At 44.9% G+C, this 16,231-nt stretch overlaps 2 protein-coding genes across 3 annotated transcripts in view; one reads left to right on the forward strand and one right to left on the reverse strand.

The window, feature by feature from the left end:
- Positions 1-4,852, reverse strand: part of LOC8051380 (protein roadkill) — a 156,502-nt gene extending 151,650 nt beyond the window's left edge. The window contains exon 1 of the mRNA XM_029968963.4: positions 4,507-4,852. The gene's annotated coding sequence lies outside the window, so the exon portion shown is untranslated. The remainder of the gene's footprint in view (positions 1-4,506) is intronic.
- A 282-nt stretch (positions 4,853-5,134) lies between these two features.
- LOC121835797 (D-aminoacyl-tRNA deacylase-like) lies at positions 5,135-13,897 on the forward strand. 2 transcript variants are annotated; one of them, XM_042290295.1, is made up of 2 exons: positions 5,135-5,211; positions 13,043-13,897. In XM_042290295.1, the coding sequence occupies exon 2, from the start codon at positions 13,100-13,102 to the stop codon at positions 13,619-13,621; it is 522 nt and encodes a 173-aa protein (XP_042146229.1). In that variant the 5' UTR covers positions 5,135-5,211; positions 13,043-13,099; the 3' UTR covers positions 13,622-13,897. The 2 variants fall into 2 exon arrangements, with proteins under 2 accessions (XP_042146229.1, XP_042146233.1); XM_042290299.1 differs by lacking the exon at positions 5,135-5,211 and adding an exon at positions 5,254-5,341.
- Positions 13,898-16,231: the final 2,334 nt, after the last annotated feature.

Genomic DNA, 16,231 nt, shown 5'->3' on the forward strand with positions numbered 1-16,231 from the left:
AAGAGGGGGAAAGGAAAATAAATTATGCTGCGAACAGCGGAATTTGAAGGAGGAAGCAAATAGACTGAAAGGGTATTTCAGGTCTAGAGACAGCAAACGAACAAGTGCTTAGTTACTGCTGCATGAACTTTAACAAGCACGTGGTTACTAAAATAATAACATGTAAATTGTAAATCAAGAAGTACTCGGTTACTGAAATCGGAATTTCGTAACTGAAATTTTAACTGAACACATACTTTTATTGCATTTTTAGTTTATCAAGTACTTATACTAGTTATTGAATTTTTAACTTGTAAAGCACTTAGTTATTGCATTTATAACTTATCAAGCACTTAGTTAATGAAAAAGTAATTTAACAAGCGCTTAGTTACGACAATTGTAACTTAGTAATCGAGATTGAAACTCATTACAACAAGTGAATTGAATGTAATGAATTACTTTACGGCTCCGGTGGTATTTAACTCGTGTTCCTTTTGATTGTCAGTAGATTCTGCTATGTGCCAGATGTGATAAGTTGATCACTTATAGCAAGTTCACATTTCCTTGTTGGCATGCTCTGTACCACATGCTTTAGCATTGCTGCACTCAAATTTAAGAGCGACTTCAGTGACACCTGTTGAGGGACGCAAGAACTTAATAGGAGAGGACAGTGATAAACAAGGGCAGGTGGTGTGCTGTTTTGAAGAAACAGGATAAGTTGTTTACGTTCATTTCCTTTAAACTAAAAAGTGGGCACAAGTGTGTGTCCCAGATGTCTGGAACATATGCGTGCAGCTAGCACTCAAAAAATGAATGTAACTATGCCGCTCTTCATATGATATGGTCACGCGTCACACGAACTGACATTGTTGTTTAGAATTCACTAAAACAAAATTGAGTGAACGAAGTCACGTTTAAAAGACGTACAATTTGCATTACGTAGCTGCCCTCCTTGCAACGAGAAAGAGGGAAATGTTAGGTAGCACTGCATGTGCTGCACATGCAATCGTAGATGCTGCACGAAAATTGGCTCAATGCGACGATATGAAAATGAATGAAAGTGAGTCTTTTTACGTCGTCAACTACGCGTTCACAATGATAGTGCCATTCTTTAACCAGATGACAAAAAAAAAATCCCTACCAAGGATCGCATACTTGTAGATATATCAGCTTGAACTTTAGAAATAACTAGAACACAGAGAAAGAAAGGACAGGATATGACACACAGCTGCGTGCCATATCCTGTCCTTTCTTTCTTTGTGTTCTAGTTAGTTCTAAAGTGCAAGCTGATCTATTTACAAGTATGTACCAACAAGCTCAACTCTTAACCGTTATTAATGATCGCATCTTGATTTAGGGCTTGCTTGATCCTTATTTCGACATGTTTTCAAACTACCGCGTCATCACTGAAACCCTAAAACTAACTAAATATTGTAAACATTTAGTTCGTTTAGTTTTGTAGTTAAAGGTCGACAATACTTTTGAAAATTCCGACTGGCAACTTGAACTTTAAACTGCCCCTACCAAAATCTGCCCTTGGGCCTTCCCAAAACACAATAGGAAGCATTGGCTAATAGATGGATGACAGACACAATTGGTTCCCAGACAACAATGGCGCGCTAAAGTAATCAAAAATCAGTCTGGAAATCGAGATCACAATAAGAGAGATAATAAGGTCACGCACAGTTCTCTCTCGACACAGAGCGATTCTCGAGACTGCGCTCCGGAACGCAGCCAGTCGCGGTTGGAGAACGCTATCCACTACAAAAAAGCGGTGCGTGATATGCATAGCCTTCTGTGGCACAGGGTCCTTATGCATCCAATAGTATACATAAGTTCTAACAGAAGCACAAACTGCAACAGGCCTGGTTGAATAACGAGCCAACTAACCGAGCACAAACACTGTTGAGATAAACCCAAATGCAATGAAATATGTGATATACAGGATCAGTGATATCTTTCTGGTTTCATCGTAGAAAGTCACGCAAGTTTTCTTGCCAAAGCCTCACTGCCGTTAGTTTGCTCGCTCTGTTCACCCTTGATGTTGCTTTAAAAACAGGGTTGTAAACCTAATATGTGGCTTGCGTGTGTCATCACCTTGGTGTGCTGCTTATTTTATGCATCTTTCACCACATGTGCTGTGGTGAAAAATGGCAATACTGGAAGATGTCCTTTGAGTAACAAAACTGCTAGGGTGCACTACTTTTGGACATGCTTCAATTTCAATGCTTCAGTCAACTGTCGACAGAGAGATGACAATAATTACTCTGGCTGCTTAATCTTTCAAACGTGTGGCCAGCCATCAAGTGTGAGAGGTGAGAAGGTTGTGAACACGGTCACGGTCATAGCCAAAAAGATTACATTTCTTGCAGGTTCCATCATTCAAGATATGGCAATTCCTTGTTCTGGTAGACGACACACCACAAACAAGATATAGGAGTAGGGCTCTGCTGTAGCCAAGAAATTTTTTTCGGGGGGACGGGGCTAAGGTGCCTCGTGGTCTGTACCTTGAAGTGCGGGGAGGGTTAATGTCCAAATGCGGTCGAAAGACGGAAAAAAAAAAAAGGGGGGGGGGGGGGGGGGAGCTGTAGCCTCATAAGCCCCGCTGGCTACACCACTAGAGGGGTGCGATGAAAACCTGTCAAAAATTTCCCCCATTCCCTTCGTGTTAAACTTTCCCCAGTGTTTGTGGACAGCTAAGAAGGGCAATGTAAGATTATGCACTTTTCAACTGCAATAAACCCACATAATAATAATAGGTCTTTATTGGTCCAGGAGATCTGTCATGATGTTGGTGGAACTAGAAACGTTGTGTGCGACTCCCGCCCTGTCCGAGAACACGGAACCCAACACGTAACGCAAGTTTTTTTTTTTTTTTTTGTGGTGCTTTGGGATTGAATTTTTAGGTTTACTTTTCTTCTAATAGGCTACTTCTATAAATCTGTCACCGCGCGCGTTGCATTCTGGGAATCTGGGGGTCAGGAGCGGAGCGCGTATGGATTTTGCTTCCCACTGATTCTCGCGATGAATAACGCGGCATTACGCCGCGATGCGGCGCTTCGAGTTTTGGAACAAATGTTGGAAAGTGTTGTTTGTGTTCAATTTTTTTTTATTGATTTAGTGATGTTCAGTAAATATTTTCGGTGGGTATAAAAGTCGGCATTTATCGGGACACATGTTGTAGAAAACGGGACACAGAGCTCCGATTCGGGGTGTTTTCTCCGATTTGGATATAAAATCCGGCTCGGCGTGGTCACATTTAGAGGTCTAACGGTACGCACAGAAAACACGGAACTCCCCAGTCATACGATATCGTCAGACTGGAGTCCACGGCGTCGCCAAGACGTCCGGTGAGCCAAGCATTTGCGTATCTTCTTTACCAGTCCTTGGAACCTTCCCGCACCGGCAGGGAATGCACGCGGTGCGCGTCGTCTACGCAGTGGGCTCGGAGCCGAGAGTCACACGCGAGCTGGCGGCAGTGACGGCACACGTACAGCAGCGAATACGTAACCGACAGCGATGTTTTCATGGTCAGAGCCTTGGCACAGGGAGAGCTGCCAAAACGGGAAATCCCTTCCCTCTCCCCCCTTTCCCCCCACCGACGCCGTGTGACACACGCGCGTGCATGTGCAGACGCACCGTTAGCCGCAGCTGACAACGCGATACATTCGTAGTTCGATCCAGCCGAGCATTCGAGAGTTTTCCACGACGGTTCGGCAGCGCAGACGAACTTGGGCGCCGCGTCACGTCTGCGACCATCGTAGAGGGACTTGGGAAAACTCTGTCGCAAGCACGCCGCGCGACCGTGAATCCGCGAAGGTCTCTCGCGCGAGCCAAGTTCGACGGATGGATGGGACGAGCCGGAGAGGAAGAGGGAAAAAGAAAGGGGAAAAAAAACAACAACATAAAGGATAAAACATCAACACTGAAAGCACTGCAGTTTCTCCCAACTGCAAGTCGTTACCGATAACGCGAATCGGACCTAAAACTGCACTGATGTGAACAACGAAGCTCGTTGTTCGGTTGCCCCGTGTGCGCGCGCGCGGTGCGCGTCTGCATGGAAAAAGCGCGTAGTCGGCGATGTAGGACGGCAAGAAACGCCGCATTGCATTAATCTCCGCCTTTTGAAGGGGACCACAAAAGAGTGCAAGCCCCAGACCTCGAGCAGAGGACGGCACGCGGAACCGCCGATAACATTTCGGGGTCTTCCTCCCAGGGTCGCCGTTGTTTCACGAACAACGTCTACTGCGTCGCCAAGAGGAAGGCCGCGCGTCCGTGAAACTCGCTTATGGCACATGCGCGTTTACAAAATCGCCACGAAGGCCGAGCTCTTCCGTAACTCGGAAGGCCACCGAGATCGCTGTATTGCGAAGATTAAGCCTAAAACCTTCCGACGAAATCAGCTGGCCTTCGTCCCGATGAACCGGTAGCGATCGCTTCCCCCACCGACTACTCCGGCTCTTCCGCGTAAACTCCGGCCCCTGCCGCTTCGTTTCCAGTTCGAAAAGCATCTAGAATTGGGCTCACCTCTGTTGAGTCTGCAGCGGTACGGCGGCTAGGTGTCCAAGCGCACGACGAGCACACTCATGCGCCCGGGCACACACCGATGTCTTCACACAAACACGAACAGCCGCAACGCCGCTTCTGCTGCTCTCGACATCCACTCGCCGTATGCGATCGCGCTGCTACTGCGCCTGCGCGCAGTGGGCAGACAAACGTTCCGTTCCTCTCGGCCGCACTCTTTTCTTTTTCTTTGTCCCAGGCGTCGTAAAAGTCGAGAACGGGAAGGCACAATGCGAACACGGTGATGAAGGACCCACCTTCGCGAAGAACTTCAGAAGAACGGCGCTGCGTTTCCACAAGTTTCACAAAGCGTTCGCGGTCCAAGTTACGCCGCAGTGAATGCGACAAGGACATCCCTCTGCCGGCTCGCACGCATCGACTAGCAGACGAAGTCGCGTCCAGTTCGTATTCAATGCAACGTTTCGGTCGTATCAGCCATAGCCAACGTTTCAGATCTTTATAATTTTTATTTTACTAATGGTGTACTACAATTTTGTAAAAAAATATATTAGAGAAACGAAATTTCTACGAAGTATTTTAATGAGCCAAGTTTTATCGATAAAAGGCAACAATGTTTCAAGATGGCGAACGCCTTGTTTCCTGTTTCCTTTCAATCTTCCGCTCCGGTCGCTCCGGTAGTAGGTCCTACTTCAGTCGGTCCCACCTCAGGTGAACATTTGCTCGATTTGACGGCTTTTCTGACCCGCCCTTGTAAAATTTTACATTCCGCTCGTCACACGAATGACCAGGTTGTTGTCACTTCAAATGAACGCGTCCTAGTAGCTGGGAAGAGAGAAATGTGAGTCTGACAAAAGAAGACCACCATCCGGTTTTCAACCTTTACGTTGCTGGCGTGGCTAAAGCCGGTCGTCTGCGACCTTAGCTAAATGTCTTCTTGGAGTGTTTTACTTCTGGAAATTCTTTAAAGCAGAGCACAAAACAACAACGTCCGCACACTACAAGCCTTCGTGGTACGGGCGACCTGCCTTTATGAGGCTCCGCGGTTCTCCTGAGCTAAGTTAAATATCACTACCACTAAAATGCAAACTTAAAAAAAAAAAAAAAAAAAAAAATATATATATATATATATATAAATATTTTTTATGCTACTTAATACCTGGTCCCCACATATTGTTAGAGTCAAAAATCCACGCAAACAAAAAGTGCTACAACCCAAAAAAAATCGGGGTCGAAATGATTCGTTATAATAGCATTTATAGCAGATTACTAATTTTTATATCACGTTTATTTAAGCAAGAATGCCCTCTAAACTTAATTATACAAGAAAATTCATATAAAAGGATGAACCTCGGGGGGGGGGGGGGAGGAGGGGGGAGGGGAGGGGGAGGGGGAGGGGCTGGGCTGGACTATGTTTGACAAATGTTTCGTTTCTTCTGAAAAAAAGAGGAAGTGACGATATAGCGTCTGATTGGTTAGAGGCTCAAATGACGAAAGTTCCCTCTTTTGTCAATTGAGCCAATCACACGCGATATCATCACTTATGTTTCTTTTTAGAAAAAAACTAAACATTTGTCGAGCATAGCCCCTTTGGTGAGCTTTTTTAGAGGCTTGTTTTGTGACGTCACGGTCCTCGCTCAGCTCGCTCCTCGGCGGTGAGGGCTGCGATGCAGCAGCCATCTGGGGCTTGTGGCAGTCGCTGGGTTTATAACAACTTAAAAGTGATGCCACTTCATTGCGCTGTGCAAAGCTTCTCCGAACCACGTAGGATACAGCAAGAGGCCTGTGTGTATGTCTTTGTGCAAGCTTGCAGTGCAGAAACTTTGGATTAAAGTGGCCCGCCCTTTACAGCTGGCATTGGCCTCTGTCGAACGCGCCTGTCTTGCACAGATAATTTCGTAAAGGGGGATGATGAAAAGAGCCCAAGACACTCAAAACTATTACGAAGTCTCAGCCTGCCGGTGAAAAATGTCAGCTTAAAACCCATAGATTTGCCCTCCTGTTTTACATAGAAACACAGCGAGAGCGATTCAGCGGGGCCATGAAAAAAATGGTGGTGCGTAGAACTCTGTTGCTTTCTTGGCATCTCAACTATGTGCATGTAACAGAGACGGCTTCATTTGTTACTCGTTCGAGTGATAGTGTAAAGACCTTTCCATCTCAGTAGTTACTTGACTTGGTTGGTTTCAGTTTCGGCATGCTTACGTTTGTGTTGGTGTGTTATGTAGTTTTTGCTTTATTTTGATAATAATTTGTTTATTTCTATCTACATTGATGGTGGAGCTCGAGGAAAAAAGCTGTGAAATACAGCTTGACAAGGGCCCTCGACCCACTACATAGTCAAAAGAACAAAAATGCAGGAAAAAAAAATGCTACTTTATGCGAGAGTACGAAACGGGTGGATAATATACACACACAACACACAAATAAAAAAAATATTGAATAGTCCTGGAAATATTAAACAAACCGCCAGATCACTGGTATTTTACCTGTCTAGCTTTACAAAATTTGTCTCAAAGTTGCTTAAATGACATCCTAATAAGATCAAACTCACTAGCATCAAACTGGTCGAGCAATTTAGGCAGCGTATATCTAATTATTTGAGAGCCGTAATTTGCCCTCGGACCTCCGCGTTACCATTTTTCAATGTTCTGCATGACGAGTGAGGTAAACCGATTCCTTTACAGATAGATGTCCCAAATTCGTAAGAAAACACGTTTCTGTGGCTTTCCAATTTGAAAGTATTGTAAGTCTATAGTTGTATAAATTGAATATATTAATAACGCGGAGAGCCGTAAACCATAGAGCTAGAGGTTCAACTGGTGCTAGTGTCTACGCGACTTCCGGGAGGCAAATTGAAGCAGACAACAACCAGTCTACTTTTGCAGTGCTCCTGTGCATTCCTATGGGAAAACGCGTGTGCATTTTGTCTCTTCGCCGGAAAATAACATGAATAACTTTCGTTATTTCAATTGTACCGGATAGTATATACCTTTATTAATATTGGGAAAGCGTAATTGCTTTAGTTACAGCTTTTTTCTTTACCCCTGAACGGTGTTAAACGTCGCTGTATTTCAGGCCCAAATCTCTGTACCATGGCAGGTATGTAAAAACGAGCGACGATTCTAAGCAAAATAACAATCGAAAGGAATGTAGAGTGTGTTCAAGGTTAGCTATCATTCCGGCGGCGCTTATATATTGCTAATATGCCCGTCCTGTCACTATATGAAATTTACTCCTTCGTGCTCATCTTTACGATCGGCTAAAAAAACATTCGGACGTAAAACATAAAGTATGTGGGCTACAAAAGGTGTGTCTTTTTATTATTTCCTATGTCGGGCAGTTTTTATCGGGCACCTGTTCTCTGGCTTCTCCCTATTTTCAAAGATTTGGAGCGTGCGAGTGATGATTTGAACCCAAAACAAGCATCTTCGCACATATTCATGAGCAGAAAGAATAAAACAGTACTTATTTATTGGAAATCGGACTATATTACGTGGCTTTCAATTTATTTTGATCGTCTGCATGCACAAGGAGTTACTTATCCACATAAATACATGTACGAAGCAGTTTTAGCACCGTTTTCCATGCCAAAAATTTAAAATAAAAACGCCGTAACTGACCAATTATTTCGTCTGCGTGACTGAGAAATGTTCAATGTGCCTAGTACGTACAAATTGTTCGTGATATTTGCTCTTATAATCGAACGCAGAGAGAAAATGCACTCGCTTTCTCCCATAAAAAATGCATTACCAGAAGTCGATTTCGGACTGGTTGCTGCCTGCTTCAATTTGCAGCACCCCAATAGCGCCAGTTGAACCTTTAGCGTACATTATAATAATTCTACGCCGTAAACAGACCAGCTGTATGAGAGTCAAACAGGATGCCACCGATGGACCTCAACACCCTTTTTTGTAATAAAAGTATTTTCTCAAGATTGAATAATGTAGCTGAGCCCCAGACGAGATGGCAGTAATTTAAGTGGGAATAAAACAGTGAATTATAGATTAGTAACTTCACATTCTTTGGCAAAATTGATTGATGAGGGCATATCAATCCAGCTATTCGTGACAGTTTAGGGATTATAAAATTAATGTGATTGTCCCAGGACATATTTTCAGAAAAAATTACTCCCAGTGCCCTGAAATGACTCAGAATCTTAATTGGAGTTGAATTTACAGTGATATCTCGCGTTAGTCTGACCGATTTACCTTTGGTGTGAAAAAGTCCAGCTTTTGTTTTGTTTATGTTTACCTGTAATGGAGTTCTCCCGACTCCAAATTTACAGTTTGGACAATGTCAGATTTGCGGTGTCTACTAGCACATTGCAGTCCTCTCCCGAAATAAGTATTGTTGTACAGTCTAGGCTCGTTATGACAGACATTGATTTTGACCAAGATTTCGATCTGTTGTAAAAGGAGTATGTTGTATGCAGATATGAAGTTGTTGAGTCAATGGTACGTAGATAGAAACCAACCAAACTTCACAAATTGGTATGTTACATTCAAATGGTCTGTTGTAACCAGGTCTGTTGTAATGAGCATAGATTGTATCGTATTGTGACGCAAATGTGTCTCCTCTGTTGTGGCCACTTTAAAAACCACGTTGATTTTGAGCCTAAATTGGGGATGTCCTTACGAACAGCTTCATAGGATCTTGTTTGGCAACAAAAGGACTGAACGGACGCGGGTGGAGGAATGCTATTGTCTACGGCCGTGCCCGCTGACCATAGTTTCCTTAAAAATAAACTAATAAAGAAATCAATTCATGGATGCCTGGTAAACAAGTAAGTAACAACCTGATTAACAGATCAATTCATGGATGCATGGTAAACAAGTAAGTAACAACCCGATTAACAATGTGCTGAATCGGAGAGAACAGACGAACTCCCAAGTTTAGTGCTCGCTGACTTTTTCTGGACATCGCCAACCGGAAAATCCCTCTGTCATGAAGCATAGAGTGTAGAAAGAAAGCAATAATGTCTCCCCTTGTTTTTTATTGTTTTTTTTTATTTCAGAAATTAAGGATTTGAGAGATGTTGCGATGGTTTATCTTAGCCCAAGGAGGAAATCTTTTCAACTATATCGGTCCGTTTAATAGCAGGGTGTCGAACCGGAACCGAACCGAACCGAAAACCGGAACCAAACCATTATTTTTTCCGGAACTGAACCCGAACCTGAACCGTTATATTGTTATCGCGATGAACCCGAACCGAAACTGAACCGGTAAGAAAATAACGGTTACCGGCTCATGTCAAAACGGTTCGGCCACGCGCTGTTGACAATGAACATGCTATCAATGCCATTTGTTTTTTAAGTGCCGTCAACTGACGCACACCTCGCTTACATATTTTTCTTCTCCACTCAGTCTTAGGAATATAAACGCTGCATCCATGAATCTTGACAAACGCTGCATCCATGAATCTTGACATAGGAACTAGTATTGCGCTGGTCGCGGCTTGCACGGAAAAACAAGAATTAGAAGGCTCTGCAAAAAAAAAAAAAAAATCGCGTCACGGGATTTCATTTTTCTACAATCTCGTAAATCCTAAATGCTGCTGTGTGCTCATTTCATAACACGTTTCTAGAACGCGCGAGTTCTTGAAGCTTGCTTCCATCGGAATGAGAAAAGAAAATGCTGTGGAGTTTGATAATAAGGCATCCGGTTTCGTATAGGCACTTAGAAGCTAACATATTTGTGAGACAGCGAACTCTTCTATTTTAATATTTATCCTATTACATCCTTCTGGCGTTGCGTTCGGTGAAGTGTTTTTCATATTCCGTATCTTGTTTAATGAAAACTTCTTTAAGGGTCCAATTTGAGTTACCGAAGGCTAGTTCATATAAAAAAAGCTGTATTTTCTCCCCACTGTTCCTTCAATTGCTTACACGCCGAGGTGGCAGGATAGTTAGCGAGTTCTACTTGTAAGTGGGTTTATAAGGAGGTCGCGGATTTTACAGCTACTGCGTCGGACCCAATTAGATGAAATCCGAATGCGTAAACGTCGGTGAGGTAACCTTTGAGTGCACATAAAGAAACCATTCCTGGTAGAAATCCCTGAGCCTTACACTACGATGTATCCCGTTTCGTATGTGCTGATTTCAGATGTTTTATTTGTAATTTGTTTTGATGTTGCAATTTGTCATTTATAATTTCCGAACCGGTTCGTGAACCGGTTCAGTGCCCCGAACCGGTTCGCGGATCGAAATAATCAAACCGGAACTGAACCGGAACAAAATTAATTTACCTGAACCTGAACCGTAACCGAACCCATATTTTTTTCGGTTCGACACACTGGTCTAAAGTATTAGTTAATTAACAAAATAGCGCAAAAAAGGAACAAATATTAAATCAAAATTTAATTTGATCATGCAGGATGGGCAAATTATGTGGACGTTCCTTAAAGTTGTAAAAAAGAATAAGTATACAAAAATGATTGATTGGGAGGAGGAGGAAGTTTCCTCTTTCCCGCCTGTCCCCAGCTGTGCTAGTTAATTTCTTTATTCAGTTTTCTCCAGATAATTTTCACCAATCTTCTAACCTCCTTTTTTGTGACTGTAATCCTTTTCTCCTTTGTTCTTCCATCCTCGTTAGCAAAATTCAGCGCCCCCGCTAAATTCGTTGGCCCAGGGTAGGGTGAAGCCGTGTACAATTCAAAACCGAATGTTCTAGCTTCTCACTCTCTCTATGCCATACGGCACATACTGATCTCTATCTCTTGATATTTAGCCCTATAAATATTCAGTAGCATAGTCCCATAGTCTAGCCATCTGCTAGCCGTATACAATGTGGCTAACAGCTGTTTGCAAAGCAGCTTGCATACAATATAAAAAAAGTAAGGCAATGGAGTTGATGCATAGTTCGTTAGAGGGGGCTATGCCTGAATGCAGGGAACCGCTGAGCAGGGCTGGATTTAAGAGAGGGGTGGGAGGGGAGGAAGCGATCCCCCCCCCCCCCCCCCCCCCCCTCCCTGAGGTCAGCTTTTTTTTTTTTTTAATTAAAAAATTGATATACATCAGCGAAAAGTTCAGTTTTGGCGACATAGCAAATATTGGGTCAACAAGATAGATCCGGGCAACGTTTCGGCCGTATCGTTGAATCTCAACAGACTCTCCCCCCCCCCGGCCAGCCGAATGACTACTGCCCCCCGCAAGCCTGACCCATAAAACCGCCCCTGTCGCATAAGCGCACTCGCATATGGGTCTTAACCTTTCTGTCCGGCCTTGCACGCCACCCAGGATCACACTTTTGTATGCAAGTAAATATTATTATCATTATTAGTGCTAACTTGGTCGCTAGGTTCCTTTTCATTAGATCTGTTTGACTCAAATGCATGAAGTAACGACAAACTGGCAACAAAAAGAGCATGTCACATCTAAATAAGAATTAACTTCATTGTGAATATCGTAGCCACTGCATAACAAACTTCATGTCAAAGGAAGGCTGATGTTAGACTTAGCTTCAACAAGGTTGCTTTGTTCTTCTCCACTGGGCTTCATCAAACATGTCAAATTGAGGGAAGAGGAAACAGATGGCTTCAATGCATCTTTTTTTGCCAGGGTGTGCAGAAAAGCGGATTTGCAGACCTTGTTCATTAACGGTGTCCAGATTTTTTGAGTCCAAATTTTTGAGTGAGTGAACATAAAATTTAGGATGCACCACATCTGAAAAATACCTAACCTTCTGACAGCTTCATGGACCGTGGGTAAAGCCATCAGTTTGATACTTTCTTCAGTCAGGTAAGGTTTGAGTTGGGGTAACTGTACAACAGGCTCAAGTATTTATTTGTCTTCTGTGCAAGTCTCTTCTGAGCCCAAAGCTGCAACCTCACAAGCCGAATACAGTCGTGGTTTTCTAGCTCTTGTTCTGAACTATAATAAAAATTCTTGCTTCTTTGTTGTGTCACGACAGTGATCACAAAGAGAACAGAGGAGGAAGCTTGTGGAGCTAATCCTCATAGACTATACTTGCTATTGAAACCAAACTATATTTTCTGTATTTTCTCCGCTTACGATGTGAAAATGAGACAAAAAAATGAAAGCCGTTTACAACTAACGCCAGATTAGAGCGCAGTTCTTGAGGAGGATGGAAGGGTACTGAGGGATAGGATGGTAGGGTACTGAGAGATAGGTGACTACCCGTGGTCACGTCACCTTGGGGGAGGGGGCACGTGACATCAGGGGGGTCATGTGACCTGAGGGGGTCACATGACCTCAGGGGGTAACCCTTGTGAGGGTAACCCTCGTGACCCTCGTGAAGGTAACTCTCATAACCCTCGTGAGAGTAACCCTCACGAAGTAACCCTCCTAACCCTCGTGACGGTTACGAGGGTTGTTACCCTCACGAGGATCACAAGGGTTACCCTCGTAACCCTCACGAGGGTTACGCACGGTTACGCCGACGGCGACGGTGACGCCGCTCAAGCCGGAAACGGGCGCCTAAGAGCTGCGCTCTAAAATGACTATGGGGAGATGGCACGTCGGACCCTTTTAAAGGATGACCATGGTACGACTCTTTTCATGCGACACCTTTCTTTCTGCAGCTTCGAAACGGATCAAGGTTCGCAGTTGCCGCTTCCTCCGCCCAGACCGGAGCCACAATGCGCGCAGTCGTCCAACGGGTCAGCTCTGCCGCTGTGCACGTGGACGGCCGCCTGGTGAGCTCTATTGGCCGTGGCCTGTGTGTGCTCGTTGGCATCCACCGCAACGACACCGATGGCGACGTCGACTACATTGTCCGCAAGGTACTCAACCTGAAGCTCTTCAACGGTGACGACGGCAAGCGCTGGCGGCGCTCAGCACGCGAGCTCGGCCTCGAGGTGCTTTGTGTGAGCCAGTTCACGCTCCAGTGTACCCTCAAGGGCAACAAGCCGGACTTCCACCTAGCGATGGACGGCGACCGGTCGAGGGACTTCTACGCCGAGTTCCTCCGCAGGATGAGGGCGGAGCACGGCGAGCAGCTGGTCAAGGACGGCGAGTTCGGAACGCTCATGCAGGTGGACATTCGCAACGATGGACCGGTCACCATCGAGCTGGAGTCGTCCGGCTTCAAGAAGGTGCCACCGCTTCCGCAGGAGAGGGGAGAGCCGGACGGAGGCGTGGAGGAGGACCCCAACCCGTGATGACAGTGCACGATATTCAAGGTGTAAACTGCCCGAAGAACCGGGTTTAGGTGGGAGGAGGACATTGCACGTGCTTGGGAGAAAGGAGGCTCGGCTGACACTGAGCCTCTAAGTGCTTGGGAGAACCACAGTAGAAAGAAACATGGCATGGGTCGGCCAAGTGAACCGTAGCTGGTGAAAGCCGGAACAGAAAAGCCGTACCGATGGCGTGCGACAGTGTGCGACAGCACCGAGGGAGGATGTATTGTGTGCTGGCATAAAAGCGTGCATATTTGGCATGGCTAGCGATACATTGGATTCCCGGCCTGAAGAGCCGTTGCAATGCCAGTTAGTTTAAAAAGTCCGTGGAAAAAAGGGGAATTGACTGCATCGCCTCGCTGCTTAAATTATTGGGCGGCTCTACGTCAGGATATGGCATTGGAGGAAGGGAGTGAAAGTAGGAGTATGTCTTTCGTTTTAATTCTTATATTTATAAGCAAGAGCCGCATCTTTTTTCCTTGTCGTGAGCAGTTTCTACGCTGCATCTTTTTTTCCTATCGCAACCAGTTTTTCTGTGATCTGTAATGGAAGCCACTTGGGTTTGACTGGAGTGCCTCAGCATTGCCAACATTGATCTGCCCTACGTCTTCTTTTGCTGATAACGAGCACCCTTTATTTTGTTTCATAGTAGACCAATGGCATAGCCAATGGGGAGGCTTATGGGGCTTCAGCCCCCTTGAAATTCAGCCGACCCTATAATATGCACATGTATTTTGAGCCCCTTTCTCCCTTTCCGCACCCTAGGTCATGGGCATCCCAGCTGCTTTAGCCCCCAACCCCCGCCGAAAAAAGTTTTCTAGCTACGCCTGTGTAATAGACCAATTTCGAAAGCCCATCGAGCAACAATGACAGTCACCATTCCTTAGGCACGAAGCGTGTGATTGGATCCGAGTCCTTGCCAAAGACACAGCACTCATGTCCAATATATGCTCAGATTACTATGCGGAGTGCAAGTTTGTCTGCTTCTTGCACAGGGTTGTGATGACGTAAAAACGCAGAGTTCTGATTGGCTCAGATTGGAAGGATAGTGGGTAGACCTCAATGCTAGCTGCCTTGAGCTGCCTGCGCAAGGAGCAGACAAACTTGCGCTCCGTGTATGACAAAACAGTGGCGGACTCGAATAATTGACGCCGCAGTTACTAGATGTGTCGGATGTGTACCTGAAAGGATGTGTTGGGGATTGATTGACTCTAAGTTTCATGACTGGCGCTTGACACACCGCAATTTCGTTTCTCGGCAACTTGATAAAGCGTCCATAATATCTTTCAACAACAAAGCAGTGAAGTTGCGTCTGAAATTGAACACTTTTTCGCCTCCTTTCGGGATCTATCCACAATTGCAGAATGTGGCATTGCACCATTTGCTTCCTTTCTTTGTGAGTGGGCACTGTACACTTATTGTACAGATTAGTAAGCTCAAACCTTCAGGAACACTTCAACCTTAAAGGGGGGGTGCAGCGATTTCCGCACTTCGGTCAAACATTTCTGGAAGTTACCCTCTGACACTTCTAAAGAACTGAAAACCGATTTCGCCTGTGTCCTAGTTGTTGCATAAAAAAAAGATAAATATTGGCCTTTCGGGCACCCCTCAACTCACTCCCAGCCTTCAGGGTCACACCTGGTCCTCCTCCTAGTGATGTCATTCGGAGTGCCGTGTAGGTTCCCGTGTGCTATCTCGGAGGACGCTTCCTCTCCCTCTCTCTACTGACATAAGCGGGCGCTATGCTGCAGCTTAGAGCCGAGCGAGGTCACGTAATCTTTTTGCCGTAGTTCCTTCGGCTGCCACTTGGGGCTGCAGGTGGGGGAAAAAGCTTGACTTTTGCTTTGCGACTATGGAGCGGAATCGCAACATTTTAAATGAAGGAGGTGTTTTCTCTATCCTCCGGGACACGATAAACAACGTAAAAATGACGAGATGCAAACTCTTTTAATCATAAAATCGTTGCACCGCAGTGACGCAGAATTGAAACAATGCCAGCTTGATAAGCAGTATCTCTTTTGAGTGAAGTAGGCCCTGTTGTGGGCTTTCTAAAGAATTGCATGCATGTTTTTGTTGCTTAATAGGTAACCTACAAAAAGTCAAATATTTGTGCAGTTTCTCAGTTCCTGCTGTGCTTGATTGGCCCCATGACTGTCAGTGCAGTCTGAAATTTCTTTCCTTGCTTGTTTTGATGATTTTTTTTTTTGCAAATGTTCGGTTTTCTTTGTTTGGGTTGAAGACTGAGGACAGCTTTCACAAGGAAGGTTGTCACGACGTCATACCAACCTGCAAAAGGCTCGTGTGTGCTTAGATTTTTCAAGTCTTTTCGATTCCCTTTCAAAAGCCCGCTTACAAGTCTTTTATGACCAGTGCGTGGCCTAACGGAGAAATTTTTTCCGGGGTGATACTGGTAATAATATGAACCTGTTTCAGGTTACGAAGATCGTGTTGTAGCGTTGCACAACAAAAACAAAAGTGTGCTTAGTTGCAGTATGCCAATATTAGAAAGTATATACTTTTGTCCGAAGCCAGCATTGGGAATTCTCGGACAAGCTCGCAGTAGGTAGTGATGCTGCTGCTCAGAAAGCAAGT

Source organism: Ixodes scapularis, unplaced genomic scaffold, assembly GCF_016920785.2.
Source record: "Ixodes scapularis isolate PalLabHiFi unplaced genomic scaffold, ASM1692078v2 PGA_scaffold0__279_contigs__length_252992795, whole genome shotgun sequence".
NCBI lineage: Eukaryota > Metazoa > Arthropoda > Arachnida > Ixodida > Ixodidae > Ixodes > Ixodes scapularis.